Source organism: Gossypium arboreum, chromosome 5 (genome assembly GCF_025698485.1).
Source record: "Gossypium arboreum isolate Shixiya-1 chromosome 5, ASM2569848v2, whole genome shotgun sequence".
Lineage (NCBI taxonomy): Eukaryota > Viridiplantae > Streptophyta > Magnoliopsida > Malvales > Malvaceae > Gossypium > Gossypium arboreum.
In genome coordinates, this window is record NC_069074.1 from 6,606,144 (window position 1) to 6,624,890 (window position 18,747).

The 18,747-nt window shown below is 32.0% G+C and overlaps 4 protein-coding genes and 1 long non-coding RNA gene across 9 annotated transcripts; 2 read left to right on the plus strand and 3 right to left on the minus strand.

The window, feature by feature from the left end:
- The first annotated feature begins 1,102 nt into the window (after window positions 1–1,102).
- On the plus strand, window positions 1,103–2,957 carry LOC128293076 (uncharacterized). The gene is made up of 3 exons (XR_008283118.1): window positions 1,103–1,269; window positions 1,365–1,484; window positions 2,688–2,957. It is a non-coding gene; the product is annotated as an uncharacterized LOC128293076 (long non-coding RNA).
- On the minus strand, window positions 1,177–4,051 carry LOC108488487 (phosphoinositide phospholipase C 2-like). Its single transcript, XM_017792760.2, has 9 exons — window positions 3,520–4,051; window positions 3,175–3,371; window positions 2,897–3,032; window positions 2,643–2,810; window positions 2,318–2,529; window positions 2,059–2,176; window positions 1,809–1,961; window positions 1,648–1,734; window positions 1,177–1,554 (listed from the first exon to the last, which is right to left on the minus strand). The coding sequence occupies exons 1-9, from the start codon at window positions 3,826–3,828 to the stop codon at window positions 1,246–1,248; spliced, it is 1,689 nt and encodes a 562-aa protein (XP_017648249.1). The 5' UTR covers window positions 3,829–4,051; the 3' UTR covers window positions 1,177–1,245.
- A 599-nt stretch (window positions 4,052–4,650) lies between these two features.
- LOC108488631 (phosphoinositide phospholipase C 5-like) lies at window positions 4,651–7,971 on the minus strand. The gene is made up of 9 exons (XM_017792921.2): window positions 7,111–7,971; window positions 6,780–6,976; window positions 6,569–6,704; window positions 6,241–6,477; window positions 5,899–6,134; window positions 5,687–5,804; window positions 5,437–5,589; window positions 5,249–5,329; window positions 4,651–5,162 (listed from the first exon to the last, which is right to left on the minus strand). Exons 1-9 carry the CDS (start codon window positions 7,432–7,434, stop codon window positions 4,857–4,859), a joined length of 1,788 nt encoding a protein of 595 aa, XP_017648410.1. The 5' UTR covers window positions 7,435–7,971; the 3' UTR covers window positions 4,651–4,856.
- Window positions 7,972–12,503: 4,532 nt separating this feature from the next.
- LOC108489635 (small RNA-binding protein 11, chloroplastic) lies at window positions 12,504–15,149 on the plus strand. 5 transcript variants are annotated; one of them, XR_008283126.1, is made up of 6 exons: window positions 12,505–12,704; window positions 12,774–12,842; window positions 12,957–13,063; window positions 13,362–13,485; window positions 14,436–14,763; window positions 14,999–15,149. XR_008283126.1 is itself a non-coding variant. In XM_017794310.2 (4 exons), exons 1-4 carry the CDS (start codon window positions 12,668–12,670, stop codon window positions 13,431–13,433), a joined length of 285 nt encoding a protein of 94 aa, XP_017649799.1. In that variant the 5' UTR covers window positions 12,504–12,667; the 3' UTR covers window positions 13,434–13,662. The 5 variants fall into 5 exon arrangements, 1 of the variants encoding a protein (XP_017649799.1); XR_008283127.1 differs by having other exon boundaries at window positions 14,436–14,741; XR_001872033.2 differs by lacking the exon at window positions 14,999–15,149 and having other exon boundaries at window positions 12,504–12,704; window positions 13,782–14,979.
- Window positions 14,376–18,112, minus strand: LOC108489634 (phosphoinositide phospholipase C 4-like). The gene is made up of 9 exons (XM_017794309.2): window positions 17,570–18,112; window positions 16,940–17,136; window positions 16,583–16,718; window positions 16,269–16,496; window positions 15,905–16,140; window positions 15,652–15,769; window positions 15,182–15,322; window positions 15,015–15,101; window positions 14,376–14,833 (listed from the first exon to the last, which is right to left on the minus strand). Exons 1-9 carry the CDS (start codon window positions 17,882–17,884, stop codon window positions 14,540–14,542), a joined length of 1,752 nt encoding a protein of 583 aa, XP_017649798.1. The 5' UTR covers window positions 17,885–18,112; the 3' UTR covers window positions 14,376–14,539.
- Between the last annotated feature and the right edge of the window lie 635 nt (window positions 18,113–18,747).

An 18,747-nucleotide genomic window follows, 5' to 3' on the forward strand; every position in this document is an offset into this window, starting at 1 on the left:
TTTTGTTCTAAGATTCCAAAACTCAAAAATTACAAGAAAATGGATTAAATTGACTTATCAATTAAACTTGAAACCTTAAAACCCTAATTTCCTTTTTTTCTTTTCTTTCCCTATTTCGTTCCAACTTCTGTTCTTTTCTTTGTTTTATTTATTATTTACTTCTTTAATAATAGGTAAATACAAATATGTATTACAAATGTATATATGTATTTATTACACATGTACATTATTATTACCATACAATTGTCACAATTTGGTTTATTTATTTATTTAGTCCTTCAACTTTTCTTTAATCTATAATTAAGCTTTCATACTTAATTCAATTTAATCTTTATACATAATTAACCTTAATTCAAGCTAATTCTCCTAACTAAAACTTAATTAACCACACAATTAATTTCATAAATATTTTTAATAAATATTTATGAATCCGTTCATAAAAATAGTGACCCAAAATGCACATTTCTAAAACGCGTAAATTTTTGGGTCATTACACAAATCAAATTTATACTCTTGAATTTTAGCATTTTTAATTGAATTTAAATTTTTTTGGAAGAAAAAATTGAATCAAGAAAAAAAATCTGATTTATTATTTTTCTATTATAAAAGATAGGAATGACGTGAAATCGAATTTCATACCATCTATTTTATGATCTAATTATTTAAAGAAGAGAAATGTTTAACTTCTACGGTAACAGTTTTTGTTCTCACTTTTTTTAAGGCAATACATGTCTTTATTTAAAAGTAAATAAATAAAATGTTATTTTAAGATAAAGTTTATGAATATTTTTGCAGTCTTTTTTTTTTTTTTAAACATGAACAGTTTTTACTAAGGAAAAGAAAATTGAATAAAATAATATTATAATTATCTAAAATGGACAAATCCTGATTAGTGATTACAACATAATAATTTTATAAATAACTAGTTTCGTAATTGTAAATTTGTGACTAATCTTTGTTAGGAAATACAACAAAATATAAATGATTAACTATTTTAACTAAAAATAAATAAATTTAGTTATAAGAATTTTAGGAAAAAAAACGAATAGCTTAATAATGGAGCAACAAGAATAGTGTAATGTTAAAAATCAATGATGTTTGATGTTTGCATTGGCATTTTGTAAATTCTTTTATAGGAGAATATGTAAAATTTGGATATATAAAAGATGGAGCAAATGATGTTTAAGCATGCATGCATGCAAGATATGATAATCCATTACAAACATGAAGTCAATGTGTGGGTAATCAGAGATAATAAGGGCGTCCAAAGTTAATGCTCAAAAGGAGCCTTACATGCTTGTATTTATTTCCCTTCTTGTCACATAATGGGACCGTCCTAATCCCAGTTCTCAACTCTGATACAGGTAAAGATGTTTGGCCTCCGAAATCAGGTCTCCCAGTGGTGTCATATTCCAGGACTTGAATCCGAAGCACAGCTAATTCCGGAACACGAATTAGGAATTCGAAATCCTGGTCCCATACAGGTAACCATTCATCTTCTATTATTGCTGTTCTCTTTACATCCTTATCTTCTGGAACACCAGCAATTCCAATCTGTGCAGATAGATAAAAATTAATCACCAAAAACTGCATATATATATGTAATTGGTTAACAGTATGTTTGACATGGAAATTTAATCGTCTTACTCTCGTATAGAAGTCGGGCGGGGAATAGCGATCAAATGCAGTATGGTGGAAATCCTGATGCCAACCTTCCCCCAAGATAACTTTTACCTGTAAAGACAAACGTATGGAAGAATGAGAATAGTAAAGGAACCAAATGGTGCAGTTATAAGTAGATCTAGTACCCTCAAAACGGTCTTGACTTCCAATGGCGCATTGGGATTAAAAACCTCATCATTCTCTCCCCTCTGCAATAAAAAATCAGGTTTCTTCACATAGCCGCATCCACCATTTGCTTTAAACATTCCTTGCATTATCCATAAGTACTTTCCATATCCCTGTCCGAAGAGAATCAATATTGGTATTTTCTTTTCTTCTGATGTGAAATAGGTATGAAATAAAACTAATGAAATTTGGCCCCGAAAAAGTCTTTACCTGCATGTTAAATGCAACCATTTGAGCTCCATGCATCCACCCCACAAAAGGATTGTAATTGGAAGAGTCTAAGCGTGTGCCTTTAGGATACACTCTCAGCAAATTTCGTTGAGTAAACCTAGAATAAATTTTATAACTAAAATGTCAAAGTTTATCATCAGTGTTTCCACAAGTTCGTCGAACTGAGGTAGTGCATTAATGGAGCACAAATTCCAGGTGATGGAAAACCACCCATGTCAACATGCAAAAACTGCTATACCTCACAATCTTAGTAGTATATGCTCTAATAGCATTTTCAAGCTCTTGTTCACTCAAGCTAAGCCGTCGGACTTTCATTGGGTCATCACTCAGCCAGTTCTCTAATCCACCTTTGAGCTTCCCAGCATGAATGGCAATTAGCTGCCTGTATTGAACCACAGTATTCTCTTCGTCTTCATCTGGAAAATGTTCTCCTACATCTGATGGATTCCGCTACCCAATCATAAATGACAAGTAGACAGAAATTATTCGCAACATAATATATATATATATATTTAACTCTTAATGCAGATATGTCTGCTACTTTTTGGCAATTCATTTCTTACTCTTTCACTCTCAGTTTCAGAAACATCTCCCCTGTTTTCTCCCAGGTACTCTTTAGGGGGTTTGGTTGAAATCAGAATCCTTTTCTTCAATGATTCTGGTGAAGGAAATTGCTGCATGTTTTCTGTTTCGGACCGGTAGAGCATAACTCCAAAAGTTTCTGTGACCATCTAAATAAAAAAAAAACAAGTCGTCAGAAAAAGGACATTTCAGGCTTAGTATTAGGTAGATACTATCATCATCATTATAAGCTCACCTTAGCCACCTTTTTCTGAAGATTTGGATTCAAATGGTCTTCAAAAGTGATCACAACTGGATATTCTGAAGCATGGAATGCATTCTCCTTAATTGCTTGCAAACATTCTTGGAGGTCCACTGGAGAAGTCAGAGTCCTGCAAGTTTTAGTGAATTCAACACTTTAGGAATTTGGACAGTTTTGTCTCTGAGTCTTGAACTTACTTGTAGAAATCATGTTCCTTTTTACAAGAAAAAAGAAATATGGGATAAGAAAAGAGTGTGGCTAGTTGATGATACCCGCCATGGCGAATTTCGACACCGTCCCCCTTGGAATTTGGCCACAGGTCCAATTCAATCACTCTTACACCTCTAAGTAGAGCATCTTTAATGGGTTCTACACTGCTGGGGCTGATTACTTGATTCCCAGTCAAGTAGGAATTATGTCCCGTGAATATGAAATAATGTGCCAATGGAGCCGTCATGTCATGGTGCACCTAAATGAAAACAGTAGGAGATGATCCAATCATGAGAATTCTTTTATGGGAATGGAGGCTGCACATCATATTATAAACTAATGCTTGAATGAAATCTGCTGCGAAATGTAAATTCTGGGGACCAAATAAAAAGAAAGGCAGAAAATACCTTTGAAGATGGAGGGTGAGCAAGGTTATGGTCACCAAGGAGATATCTAAAGAAAGCTTCTAAATGGAGTCCTCTCCTGTGGAAGATATTAAGATGCTTGAGACTATCAAAAATGGCTTGAGCATCTTCCTTGGTGGCATTATTTTCACCTTGATGTTCAATCAGAAACGTCAGGAGGTCATCCACAGTCATCGTTCCACTTTGTGAGAAACGATTGAAGGCATTCTTAACAGCTGGAGGTGGCTCGACCACCCTTGTCTTGAATATTCTCCTCCAACACAGGCACACCTTGAAATTCTGCTTCGGCATCCCACTTTTTCTCAAACACCGAAATTGATGAGTTTCTTTTCTCTTTCACACTGCTCTACTTCTCTCTCTCTCTCTGTCTCTCTATTTCTATATATATAAATCAGATATATGCAGATGGAAAGACAGGAATGGCGTTTTAATAAAGTGAGAATATGTGCTGAAGCAATTACAGTAAGGAAGCTGAAACAGTCCATATTCCATGGCATATATGAGCACATTCATGAGGGATGAAAATGGCTTATTTAACACGTTGCAGCTAGCCTTTTTTACTTGATACCAAGGGAACAGATTGCTTGTCGTTTTCATTCGCTTAGAAATTAACGGTAAAATTTAAAAGGTCAAAGAAAGAGCAAAGAATGAAGTGGGGACCGCTGCTTTTACTCACACTCCTCTAAAAGCAAAAAATTGCTTCGAACCCTGATATATTTTTATTCTCTAACCAGCCAGGCAAGGTAAAGAATTTCTTACGGTTTTATTATTAGGAGAATCTATGCATTGTGGATTATTGAGCTGGCATCTATACCTGAATAATTAATAAATTAAATTACAAAGTATACTGATAGGTATCTTTTCTGTCAATTGGCTATATAATACTACTACCTTTATCAACTACTAATTGTTCTTGCTTTTTCATTGCTACACATCAATCTAAGGGAAAAAATATTTATTACGCTAATCTTGGATGAAAACAGGGTGCTTAAGATAGATCGAATACTAATAAGTGTTATAAGTATATAGATATGTAGGTACCCCTTTGAGTTTTAAAACATTACATTTCAAGTTATAAACTCTTACTGTTTGTAAATGAATGGAGAAAAAATATTATCTTAATTTGCTTCATATTTGTATATTTTTATGGTTTATATGAATTTAAGTTGTTAAACGTATAATTGATTTCATCCCCAGGATACAAAATTGAAATTTGGTGTGTTCTTGCTTCGGAAGATTGGTATATATGTTGTGGGACTATCTACTGCATTTGCATGAAGATATCCCCAAGTGTGGGGAAGCATAGACCCACGTAAAGACTAAATATCTACTTGGACAAACTCAAAGCGTAGAAGCAGCCTAAGTGAAGTGAACTTCTCTCCTTTGCGGTTAAACAGAGGCACAGCCCTGAAGCCTGGTCTTAATTCGGACACCGGCAGACATGTCTGGCCGGCGAAATCATCTTTCTCAGACATGTTATGTTCGTGAACTTCGATTCTAAGTAAAGCTATTTCCGGAACTGTCAATTGGAACGTGAACTCTTCATCCCACACTGGGGTCCAATTGCCCTTTCTTTTCTTTGTTTTCTTCATTGTCTTGTCTGCTGGAACACCTGCTATACCAACCTGTTTTCGAGATCGGAGTTACTAGAAAATTCGAGGGATTGGATGATTGATTGATTGAAGCACTGTAATAAGCAAGTTATGCTTACCCTGGTATAGAATTCTGGTGAAGACCAAAGGTATCTTTGTTTGAAATCTAAATGCCATCCATCTCCCATGTGTACTTTAACCTGTTGAGTAACATGGGAAGGTAAATTAGAGAGAAAGAAAAGATGATTACAATGGTGGAGACTGAGGAATCAATTTTTATTTGTTATAAAACTCAATTGAGTCTCACTTTTAAGATTTTCTTCACTGGCAGCTTTGCTTTGGCATCAAAAACCTGATCATTTGGACCCACGTTCATCAAAAAGTCTGGCTTTTTCACATAGCCACACCCTCCATTGGATCCAAACATCCCATGCATCAACCACAGAGGCTTTCCATATCCCTGAAACCAAACCATAAAAAACACATGCTTAAAGAACATTATTAACAATCGAAAACTATTTTGGATATGGAAGAAAGGGAAATACTAAAAGCCGAACCTGCATGTTCAATGCAACCATTTGAGCCCCATGCATCCAACCAATTAAAGGATTATAGTTTGAGGAGTTAACCCGAGTACCCTTAGGATATATCCTCAAAATGTTCCTTTGTGTGAACCTAAAGCACCATTGATTTCAAGGATTAAATATTAGAGTAGGTGCACTCATAAATGAACCACTAACATAAAAGCCATCATAATAGCTGTTTGTACCTTACGACGTCTGTTCCATGGCAGACGGTAGCCTTTTCAAACTTTTGTTCACTCAAACTAAGGCGTCTAACTTTATCTTTCTCAACTTTTAGTTTCTCCCTCAGCTTTCCCTTAGGCTTTCCAGCTGGAATGGAGATCAGATTCTTGTAAGCCGGTGCTCCCAACGGCCGCAATAGCCGATCATAAGCTTCGTTGTCACCGTCACATTGACTATGTTCACTTGCATCACAGTCACTCTGCAAGTAAAACAGGCTAAAAGGTTTTAAAATGAGAAATTTAGGCAGAAATATGAAAAGAGATCATGATTTTTTTTCTTCTCTTTTTGCTCTTTTCTCAGCTGACCTTATCGTCATCATTGGTGAGGTCTGCTGACATTCTCCCCCACGTATCTTCATCAGAATCTTTGTCTTTGAGAGAGTTACTTCCTCTGCTTGATAAGTTTTTGTCTTCAAGGTATTCTTTTGGAGGTTTAGTTGATATGACAATTCGATATTTCAGTTCTTCTGGGGAAGGGAATTCTTTCACACAATCAGATTCAGAAGGACAAAACAACATGTTCCCAAATGTTTGGATCACCATCTGCAGATATATATAAGCACTAATTAGAAATGTATAACTTTCCAGGAAAGATTGATGGGCATTAAAATTGTAAAAGAAAATGACGAAAAACCTGAGCAACTTTAGCTTGAAGATCTGGGGTAAGGTGGTCTTCGAAAGTAATTATCACTGGGTATGGAGATGCAGAAAAAGCATGCTCTTTAATGGATCTCAAGCATTTAATCAGCTCCACTGGAGTTGTCAAAGTCCTACATTTCAAAAATACACATTTTAAAAACGAAAACGCTGAATTTATTTACAAGTTTTTTTTTAACTGTACATACCATCCATGAAGAACAAGAACATCGTCTTTCGAAGAATTTGGCCATAAATCGAGTTCCACTACTCTTAAACCTCTCTTGAGAGCCTTTATGATTGGAACATCGCTGCAATCACTGCTGATTTGATTTCCAGTTAAGTATGAATTGTGACCGGTGTATATGAAGTAGTGGGAAAGTGGAGCTGTCATGTCTTGATGAACCTGAATGGAATTTGTTCTATGTCAAAACATGGAAAATGTACTTTTTTTATTTTCTCTCCAAACAAGCATCTAATGTTTAACTTTCCCAGCAACCAAACAAAACATCGGGAAAGAAGCAGCAAAAGGATTTATACCTTATTAAGTAGAGGAGGATTGAGATCCACACAGAATAAATAAAACTGAAAATCTTCTAGACTTAAAGCCAGCTCTGATAACTTTACATTGTTATGCCTCCTTTTAAACACTTCCTCCACAATCCTTTCAGCATCTTCCATGGAAGCTTCAACATCACCTTGAACCTCCACTAAGAACCGCCTCAGGTGTTCCACCGTCATGCCGGAACCTCCGGTGGCGTACTTCATGAAAACCTCCTTCACATCAACCGGCGGCCCCGCCTCGGTGACCCCAAATTTCTTAGGGAAGCAGATACACATGCTATAATCTCCCATGTACCCCATACGAGAAACTAGCCCTGTCACACCCTTCTTTTACTGAATCAGATCAAAAAAAGAATAAACTTCAAGTGCGTGATGACAATCTTTTGCTTTCCTTTGTTTCTACCTTGTCGTTGAACTGGAGAGGTGATTATACATGTTCCCCTGTAAACATTCTTTATATATCAGATCTGTTCAACAAAAAAAAAAAAAATCCCGCCTTCTTTGTTTACTGCCATTAGAGAGATTCCGGGAAGTTGGATTATTCTCACACATGCAAATTTGAAACAAAATAAAGAAACGGAAGAAGCGAGTTATCTTTTGACAAAATATTGGTGTACTTGTTTAGAAACAAGAATAATCTGTGATAGTCGTGGATGATTAATTTATATTACATTAAAATTGTAAGGTGAGATTCTTGCAGTGTTTTCTTAGTCAAGTCACTCTCTTTTTTGTACGTTGATCGTTAAAAACCACTTTTTTATTTGTTTATTTTTGTTTTAGATAAAGCTTGTGGTGTTTTGTCCATCTTCTGTGAAGATAGATGCCTTTGTGGCTTTGTTGATTATTATTTTCACACGGTAAGAAAGAAAAAAAAGAAGAAGAGAGAATCTCTTTTTTTCTATTTAAATGACTACACTCAGAAAAAAAAAGAATCTATTCCAAGTTGTTGCATTACTACTCAGATTCGAATCGATTTTTTTTTTTTAAATCGTCCCTTTCTAATCAAATGGATAATACATATCACAATTAAATTCCAAACGTGCTTACTCTAAAATTTACCCAATTTCTTATAATGGCAGAATCAAGTTAAGCATTATTATTTAGAATTTAGTCTTTCACAATTTTATAATTTAATTTTTATATTTTATTTTTAAAAATTACTTTTTAAATTTTGAATTTAACAAAATAATCCTAATAATTAAATATAAATTTTGAAATTTAAAAAAATGTAAAATTTAAATTCTAAATTTATAATGAAAACATTTCCTGAAACAACATGAAGATACCTTGGACTGCCCACAAGCACTGGACCTTCACATTATCAACCACCATTCACGTTATGAAATTTTGCTTCTTTTCTTTTCTTTTATTTATACCCAAAACTTTTATTTGATTTGAGATATATATATTATCTACAAAAACGAAGCAAATCAGCTAAAATATATTGATTAGTTGACTCTAACGATTGGATATGTAATTTATGTTTGAATAATTATTTTTTACATTCACTATTTAACTATGGAAGTTTGTAGTTCAATAATACGAATTGAATTTTTTTTTACATGTTTTTAATTTATATATATATATTTAAAAATAAAGAGATGTAAAGTTAAAAAGCTCCCATGTGTAGTAAACAATAATGTTATTTGTTTTATGATGGAGATCTCTTTTGTTAGACCATTACTATTATTGTGATGATCAAAATATTACGTAGAAATGCTATTTTAAATATATTTTATTGCTTCACGCACCATGGTCGAGTTAGAATTGAGTCTAGTTATTAGTATGTTTATGTTTTCGATTTCAATTTTAGAAAAAAGTTATAAAATAATTATTTATTTTTTTAAATTTTTTTATTCAAGTTATTAGATTGTCAAATCTACTGTTTATGACCTTCTTTGTTCTTATCATCTGTGCCAATCGAAAGCTCTCTTTCCCCTTCTCTTCTATATTTTTATTTTTTTTATGAAATAGTTTTGAATGTCACGAATCTGTAAATCAAAATTCAAACAGTTTTATTCTTCGATTTCTGACATTGACCTCTAGATTAAATTGGATCTCAAATATATTCTTTTACTTATTGATGGGTACTAATCCACCATACCGGTCGCCAAATTGTCGCTCGAAACTCAATAGTCAGACTTTTAAAAGAAAAACATAATAATTCGGTGACTTAAATAAATAATTTCAAATAGTTCAAAACTTAAATGAAAACATATAATGACTATTTTGTAACTTTTTAAATTTATGTGACTAAAACATAAACATACTAATAAATTAATGACTTTAATTGTAGTTTTCCCATTTTATATTTTTAAAAATACATTAAATTTATTTTTGGTAGAGAAATTTTACTAGTAAAAGTAGAATGCAAACATATAAATATATAAGCGAAGAAATATAAAACAAAATTAAATCATGTAGAATTATTGAAAGTAAGATGTTTGATTTTCACCTATTCAATTATTACTTCTAACCATTATTGAATCAATCTATTTTATTTTATTTTTAAAATTGGTTAATGACATCAGCAGCGCCGGCATGGCAGAGGGTAACGTGATTAACGCTGATTTTGTGATTAACGTGATTAACTCTAATTGCTTCTCATTATTACAAGACTTAATGCAGATTTTGGCGCCTAAAGTATATTATTTTTCACTTTCAACTTAAATTTTTTATACACTTCGATGTCTAATATTATTAAATAATTCAATTTAATCCTTAATATTATCAGATATTTTCGATTCAATTTTCTGGACATTAAAAAATTATTAGAATATCCAATTAACCATAAATTATCATAGATATTCGTTGACGCCACGATAATGCCACCATTTGGTAAACTTAAAAGATCTTTAAGAGTATAAAAATTAAAATTATAAATAAATGTAATTTCTAAAAATAAAAATATTTTACAATTGCGAAAAGTAATAAAAATTATCAAATACTTATAAAAATATTAAAATTGTAAAATATTGAAAATTTTATAATGTTTATTAGAAATCGTAAAAGCTTTTAAAAATTATTGAAATTTTTAAAAATAGTAAAATATAGTATATTGGAATAAAATAAACGTTGGATAATTACATTTAAAATATTAAAATTTTGATATAAAAATCCTATGTCCTAATACAATCAATTTTTATAAAAAAATTATTTTAAATATATTCTAATTAAGAATTTAATAAAATTTTAAATTAATTTAAAATACATAAATGTTTAATACTTTACCAATGCTATTGGAAATATGTTTATTTGACTCAGTTCCTATTTAATGTCTTGAGTAAGTTCCTTTATCAATCATCATGCACATGCTATTTTTATTTTGTACCAATGTTCTTTAGATTGGGTAAACACTCAGATAATAGTTTTTAAAATATTGCATAAATAATTTATTTTGAGAGAGTAAAATTATTTAGAATAATTAAAAATATTATTTAATTGAGATAAATTATTTTTATTATAATTTTGTCTAAATTTAACACCTAAAATGTAACAATTATAAAATTTGATCAATTAAATTATAAAACATTTTTCGTAAGTGATATGCTTCCAAAAAACAAAAATCTCATGTTTAAACTATAGTAAATGTAATTTATAAAATTTTATAAATATTAAAATTTATAATATATTTTAATTTTTATAATTCCTTAAATATATTTTGTAAATATTTTATATATGCTATGAAATAAATAACAAAGAAAGTAAAAGAGCATAAAATAGGAAGCAAAAAAAAAAACATATTTCTATTGATCAATAGGAAGAATATAATATTACTCCAAAGTCTATATTTGTAAACATAAGACGCAAAAATAAAATAAAATTCTATTTTAATGAATATTGGAGTCCTAACGTACATTAAACTTATATTAATTTTGATTTACATCCACTTTATAATAAAATATTCATAACAATATATTTTTATTTTTTAAAGTTCTTTAAGATTTTTCCAAATAATGATATCACAATGACATCATCATATGACACATAACAACATATAATTGGCTAGATCTCTTAATCGTTAATTAGCAATATTAAAGATTAAACTAGGAATGACTGATAACACTAGACATTGAAATGAGCTAAAAAAACCTTCAAAAACTAAAGTGAGAAAAACAATATACTTTAAAAACTAAAGAATTAAAGTCTACATTAAACCTTATTAGAACAACAATAATAATCTCAATTAAAATAAAACTCGTATCCTTTAAAAACAAAAAACCGTTACACCTAAGTTATTAACATAAAATTGTATATATAATATTATGTAAACTATGATTGTGTATTTTCAGTAATTATATCGATTTAAGTCCTGTTTATGCTATTTAATTTCTAAAATATCATATTTTAATTCTTTTGTATTTGTATTATATAATTATATTTTATTGAAATATAGAATACACGTCAGAATAGAAAATATAAAAAAAATATAAAATCAACACTAATCATCAAGCTTACACTCAAAGTATCTTAAATCTTTCAATTTTAACCATTAATTCATTTTGAGATGTTTTTAAGGTTGTAATTTAAGCTATATGATTTTAATAATAATTATAAAATTATTGAAACATATACCAACATAATATTTTTAATTAATTTTTAATTTTTTCAAATGAAATGATATTTAATTACCTACTAAAACCAACATAGTCAAATACTTATACTATTAAATCTAATAATAAACCAGCAGCTTTTTTTGGTGGGGGTAGGAAATTGACCTACTTTTTAGTCAATTGTAGGTCATCCATGTGACAATGGGAAGTTGAAGGTTCCTTCTCTGGGCTTTTTTGAAAGGGTTAATTTACACTTTAGCTCCTAATTTTGATAATTTGTAATTATTTGGTACCTAATAAAATAGATTAAATTGTTATTTATCTACAAGTATTCACTCGGTGATACGGACAGATCTATGTCGTGGTTGAAAATGAAATAAAAGAAGAAAGAAAAACACCGTTGAGGAGACATAAAAAAAACAAATAAATATTTATATAAATTAAAGTTTGTGGGGTGAAAAATTATTTTATATTAAAAATATTTTTAATAATGAATATAGGTGGATTCGCAATCAATTTTATTTTCCTATTATTGAACATGCATTTAATTATTAGTTTTAATTTAGTTATTTTATTTAGAGAAGGTATAAAACTATAATAAACAAAAATGTATTATAATAATATCAATTATAATTAAAAACATATTTTTATAATTTTATAATTGAATTAATGAATTAATTAAAGGTTAAATTAATTCAGTAAAATGTTTAAATATAAATTTTAGATTAGAGTAGAAATCAAAATTATAATTATGATAAATAAGGACACGGTAAGAAATGTTTGGCGTAGTGGCTATAGCCCAAGTCCAAATAGCCAATAGTTCAACAGCATTATTTTATCTAATCAAAATTCAAAACCAAAGGTAAGAACCAAGAAGCCTATATGGCTTTCAGTGGCAACGGACGTCGTCGTTTGGTGCAGCAGTGATGAATAAGTACCGACTTTAGGGTCCCGTTTTGCCGACACTGTTTCACTCTCAGATGGCTAAGATATTGGGGACTCAGCTCTTTGTTCACAGTTACTACCTCTCTTTCTCACTTTCCTCTGCATATTTATTCTGGAATTAATTCTTACAGTTGATCGCAGGGTTGTCATTTTTCACAAACCATCAAGAGCTTAAGACTTTATTTGCACCATTTGGTGTTGTTAAAGAAGGTACTAAATTTTTTCCCTCAGTTTTATTATTATTTCTGTTTTTTTTTTCTATGAAAATCATTGTATTTTATCAATTCCCATATTGGGTTGTCGTTTTTTTCTTTGTGAGTGTAGCTAGGCTCATCAGAGACTCCAAAACTCAAAGGCCTAAAGGGTTCGGTTTTGTTACATTTGAAACCGAGGCAGAAGCTCAGAAGGCACTGAAAGCGATGAATGGCAGGGTAATCTTCAAATATCACCAACTTTTGTTTATCATTTTTTTTTTGGCATCTTACACTATCTGAGAATCCTTCAATTTCGAGTTTGAATTAATTGTATTTGCGGTTCAATAAAGCATGATTCAGTGTAAAAAAGTTCTGCTTATGGCTGAATCAATCTGATCAACGCTCACTCACTATGTTAGTGTCGTTTAAAATTCGGATTTCTGAGCAATTTTCTTGTTATCGAAATATTCCGTGAAATGAACTTTGAATACTCCTTTTTCTTACATGTTATCGTTGTTTGGTTCTTTTGCACAAGATTGTCCGTGGAAGGCTGATATTTGTTGAATACGCAAATGATAAGTCTCAAAAGACCGATGCAGACAGTTGAAAAATGGCACGCTAATGCTCGTTTCAAGATCTCCTCATCTTACCAACACCTTGTAAGTCAGTTTCCTGCTTAGAGAAGTCAAAAAAATTGAAAACAATATTTTTGTAGAATGTGAATCTGCATTGATGAGCAACGCATGTATCAACATTCTGTGAGAACATTGTGATTGTTATTATCATTTGAAGAAAATGCAACCGTGGCCTGCCTTTTCCCGGTTTGCTGGCTAAAATTGCATCCTTCAAAAGACTATTGATTTGCTTTATACATGATTCTGGGAAGGTTTTATGTTCTTTGCCCTATTATTAGTTTTGTTATTATTTATTATTGTAATCCATTCTTTGATAACAGGAGTCTAAAATACAAAATCGACTAGCACAGTATTGAATACGGGGTATGAGAGAGTTTTTGTTTTCGTATTTGGGGCCTATGTTACTTGGACTCAAACTCATATGCGTGTGTTAGATACGGATTTGTGTTTAACACGGATATATTCAATTTATTGTAAGTTACTTTTATGTATTTGAAGATTTTTGAAGGGTCATGTCTCATTAGATATATGTTGGACATTAAAGTTGAACATTGAGTGAGCAAATTAACAAAGTAATGTCACTATGCATCAAAACTTTAAAAATAAAAGCATGAATAATAAGATAAAATTGGTGAAGCATTTAATTTAACGAGGCTAATATGCATTCCACCAAGGAAGCATGGAAGAATAATTAACTTGGCTTGTAAGTATCTATACATGGCATATCCAGGAGCAAAATTGACATAATGCACAGGAGAATTATAAGGTGTAGAAGCCTCTCTTGGACTCAGAATATAGTTACGTGCATTTTCCTTTTCAAGTTTTTCCATTTTGAGTAATTCTTGATGAATCATATTTCCATAATAATGTATGTCTGAATATGTGCGAAAAATCAGAGTAATAACAGCTAGAAGTGGATCAAACATTTGTCATTATTTTTTTTTATTAATTTTTAAGTTTTTTTTCTATGGCAGACAGGAGAAAATGAAGCTGAAGTAGCTTCTACTACCGATGGAGCAAAATAGGTAGTCCTTCAACCAAACCAAAAAAACACAAAAAAATTAACAAATCTCTATACTCACACAAAATCAAACCGCATAAGAAGTCTGGTAGAGTTTAACTTTTCTCCTTTACGATCAAAGAGGGGAACTGCCCGGATCCCCTGCTTCAGTTCTGAGACTGGCAAACAAGTTTGACCGGCAAAGTCATCCTTCTCGGACATGTCATATTCGTGGACCTCAACTCGCAGCAATGCCAATTCAGGAACAGTCAATGGAAATGTAAATTCTTCATCCCAAACAGGTGTCCAGTTGTCTTCTTTTATCTTCGTTTTCTTCATTATTTCATCATCTGGCACTCCTGCTATTCCAACCTGCATTAACAAATTCAGTGTTAAAATTCAGTAAGCATGTTTATCATTACTCAAACTACACTGCACTTGGCTGGTTCACTGTAAATTTTGCTGGAATACACGAAATATTGAAGTATATCAGAAAATTGTTTTGATACATTAAACAATTAGTATCTCTGGTTACAGGTGTAAATCGTCTTACCTTTGTATAGAAATCAGGTGGTGAATAGGTGTCAAAGTGTGTGTGTTTAAAATCTAAGTGCCATCCATCTCCCATGTAGACTTTCACCTGTCAGGTAGATGATAAGAGGATTCAATAAAAGGATGCTGGAAAGGATGAGAATCTGTTGATATTTGAATGATGTTTACCCTTAATCTCTTCTTAACAGGTAACTTAGCTCTCTCACCGTTCGCACCCACATTCATCAGGAAATCTGGTTTTTTTACATAACCACAGCCTCCATTAGCTCTAAACATCCCTTGCATTAACCAAAGGGATCTACCATATCCCTGAAATTATACCACAACCTTGTCAGTTGGATTTATAGAACTTTGGGTCATAACTCATAACAACAAACTTTTGCATTGTAATGAAGGATAAATAGCATTGAAGAAAATGCTCTTAGCATTTATATAGTATGATCAAATTCAATTTGCTTGGGTTGTTGAGTTCAATGTTGGAGAACACCTTCAGGAAGTTATATTTTTGTTTCCTCTACTTCTTTTAATTTAGTCTAAAAAAAAAAATGCATAACTAAAATCTGCATGAAACGCATAAACAAAACCTGCATTTCAGTATACCATGACTAGCGAAACTGAAATAAGTATAGAAACAAAACCTGCATGTTAAAGGCAATCATTTGAGCCCCATGCATCCAACCAATTTGTGGCTTGTAGTTTGAGGAGTTAAACCGAGTACCCTTGGGATAAATCCTCAGGAAATTCTTCTGGGTAAATCTAAATGCATTAATGAAAGGAAAATTTGGGAATTAGGAAAAATTAATAATAAAGAAGAAAATTCAATTACGTTTTACATAATATTTACCGTATCATACAAGGAATGTCTGGTTTGAAATTAATGCAAATAATTACCTCACAAGATCAGTCCCATAAGACACAGTAGCCTTTTCAAGTGCTTGTTCACTCAGACTAATGCGCCTAACTTTATCGGGTTCAACTTTTAGGGCCTCCTTCAATCTACCCGTTATTTTGCCACCAGGAATGGCAATAAGACTCTTGTAACCAGGGGCTCTTGAAGAGTCTATCTCAGGTTCAAATGCATCTGAATCTTCATCATCCTGATTGTTGTCACTTGCATCACTATCAGTCTGCAACCAAAAATCTACATAAGTATTCGAAGATGGACCTATCTAAGTGCACCTGTAGAAGATTCCTTGTAATCTACGTATTAGGTTAAATGAAACCAACATGTAACTCAATTCATTTCAAAGCATACCTTTTCATCTTCTTGTTCAGCTGTAAGTTCTGTTGGTTCTTTTCCCCAAACATCATCATCTGAATCCTTCTCCTTTTCTTTGTCCTTGTTAGTCTGAGCTTCAAGGTACTCTTTGGGAGGTTTGGTTGAAATAAGGATCCGATACTTCAGATCCTCTGGTGCAGGGAATTCTTTTAAGCATTCAGATTCGGGACGAAACAGCATTTTCCCAAATGTTTGAGTAACCATCTATAATAACATTAGCCAAAGGTGATTCCATTCTCAAGCATAAATGGAAGTTTAAAAGATAAAGAACTATATAAGCTATCAAGTACCTGAGCAACTTTTGCCTGAAGTTTTGGAGTCAGGTGGTCTTCAAGAGTAATTACAACGGGATATTCGGATGCACTAAAAGCATGTTCTTTAATGGATTTTAAACATTTAATCAGTTCCACCGGAGCTGTCAAAGTCCTATCATCATGAACAGACAAATCAAGGATTGTTCGACAAGTAGAACAAAACAAAAATTGAACCAAACCTGCTAACCAGTACTAGAAAAGTATGCATTTTGCCTCGTAAACCAAGAGGAAGAAAATTAATACCAATTCTATCAAGACAATCCCACATTGAAAAACAAACCCAGTACAGTTCCACGTAACATTCCAATAACAAAGATATTAAAAGAAATTTACCTTCCATGTAGAACATCCACATCATCTTTTGTGGAATTTGGCCATAGATCAAGCTCCACCACTCTTACTCCTCTCTTCAGTGCCTTTATGATTGGGACATCGCTACAGTCACTACTGAGTTGATTTCCAGTTAAATACGAATTGTGACCAGTGTATATGAAATAATGGGATAAAGGAGCTGTCATGTCATGGTGGACCTGAATACAAAGGTCGTACTAATTGTCAAACGAATGGTCTCATAATCCCCAAACATGCATACACGGAAAAAGGTGAAGCACTCATCAAGCAGGGATGAACATTCCTCAATTTTTGTCTAAATTTGTAAAAAATTACCTAGTCTTTGGATCAAAGTTTCAAAACCCTTTTGACTTTGCATTAAGAGAACACCTCTTCAAACAAGAAACAACAAAAAACCAAATTTGATATAGTTTTTCAGGAGCATCCTTCATCGCCGAAATAAGGGGAAAAAAGGGTAACATTTGGAGTGTATAGTAAGTATCAAAATTAACCTCCATCAGCTTCAACAATATAATCCTTAACACACTACCCAGATCCCATTGATGATATAACAAACAAACAAAAAAGGACAGATGAAAAAAACCAAATCATCGAAAATAAGAAATGGGTCACCTTATTATCAATTGGCGGATTTAGATCTGCAGAAAACAAGTAATGATGGAAATCATCGAGGGTCAATGCGTGTTTTCTGAACTTGGCCATATGGTGTCGTTTCTGCAGAACCTGCAGCAGAATCTCCTCCGCGTCGGAGACCTTTGCACCGCCTTGCCCCTGCACATCCACCAAGAACCTATGCAACAGCTCCGCCGTCATTTGAGGCCCACCTTCGGCGTACTTCTCGAATGCCGCTATAACATCCGGTGGTGGTGCTGCCTCAATGATTTTGAATTTCCTAGTAAAGCACCCGCACATCCTATAAGTCCCCATCTTTCAACTCTGCCTTTCTTTTCCCTTGATAAATTAGAGTTGATTGAAATGGTTTTAGAAAGTGTAGAGAGCCTGTGGTTGCGTGGGGGCATTTATATGGATTTAGGATTTGTATTATTCGAATGCCGAAGTGGGTCTTTTTGTTTCTGTATTTTTTATGTCGGAAGTGCTGGTTACGTTGGTTGAAAATGAGCCGAATCATCCTTAATCCAATCACTTTTAGGTTTTAACGTTGTAGCCAATGGGGATTAATCGAATTTTAATTATTCTAGTCTAATAACAACTTCTTTAAAATTTTGAGATTTCATTTTTTCCCTATAAATTATTTGTGACTTGTTTTAATATATATATATATATATATATATTATTTAAGTGACTATTTACTTATATTTTCATCGTAACAATTAATTCTAATTATGATTATTTATTTATGATACCACAAAAAACAATATTCTGCATCAATAAATAATTCCATTAATTCAATTATTTTTAAATTTCTCAGAATCTAACTGGATCTTTTAATTAACATATCAGCTAAACTAAATTAGCACCGAATAATGAACCGTGAATGGGGCACAACTCTGACCTTTAACCACACGCCTACTAACTTTCCAGACTAAACTTTACGATTTTCGGAATTTCAGTAACTTTTAAATTTTACAGTTGGGGAATGCTATTCCATTCCCCATATTCATTCGTCTGCTCATAATTATTATTTGGTATCACTAAAGGCTATTCCATGCAACATTAAATAATAATAAAAAATTAATTTTCAAATTAATCCTTTAAAATTTAACTTAAAAAATATAAAAATAAGATATTTCTAATATTTTAATATAATTATTATTAAATATAATTTAATA

Coding starts and splice junctions, on each gene's coding strand:
- LOC108488487 (XM_017792760.2), bottom strand. CDS start 3,828: ATGCCGAAGCAGAATTTCAAGGTGTGCCTGTGTTGGAGGAGAATATTC. Junction 3,033..3,174: donor GTCGAAATTCGCCATGGCGG/GTATCATCAACT, acceptor TAAAACTTGCAG/GACTCTGACTTCTCCAGTGG. Junction 1,962..2,058: donor TGGTTGCATTTAACATGCAG/GTAAAGACTTTT, acceptor CTCTTCGGACAG/GGATATGGAAAGTACTTATG.
- LOC108488631 (XM_017792921.2), bottom strand. CDS start 7,434: ATGGGGTACATGGGAGATTATAGCATGTGTATCTGCTTCCCTAAGAAA. Junction 5,590..5,686: donor TGGTTGCATTGAACATGCAG/GTTCGGCTTTTA, acceptor GTTTGGTTTCAG/GGATATGGAAAGCCTCTGTG. Junction 5,163..5,248: donor CACCAGAATTCTATACCAGG/GTAAGCATAACT, acceptor TCTCGAAAACAG/GTTGGTATAGCAGGTGTTCC.
- LOC108489635 (XM_017794310.2), top strand. CDS start 12,668: ATGGCTAAGATATTGGGGACTCAGCTCTTTGTTCACA. Junction 12,705..12,773: donor GACTCAGCTCTTTGTTCACA/GTTACTACCTCT, acceptor AGTTGATCGCAG/GGTTGTCATTTTTCACAAAC. Junction 13,064..13,361: donor TGAAAGCGATGAATGGCAGG/GTAATCTTCAAA, acceptor CTTTTGCACAAG/ATTGTCCGTGGAAGGCTGAT.
- LOC108489634 (XM_017794309.2), bottom strand. CDS start 17,884: ATGGGGACTTATAGGATGTGCGGGTGCTTTACTAGGAAATTCAAAATC. Junction 17,137..17,569: donor ATCCGCCAATTGATAATAAG/GTGACCCATTTC, acceptor CTTTGTATTCAG/GTCCACCATGACATGACAGC. Junction 16,141..16,268: donor CTGAACAAGAAGATGAAAAG/GTATGCTTTGAA, acceptor TTTTGGTTGCAG/ACTGATAGTGATGCAAGTGA.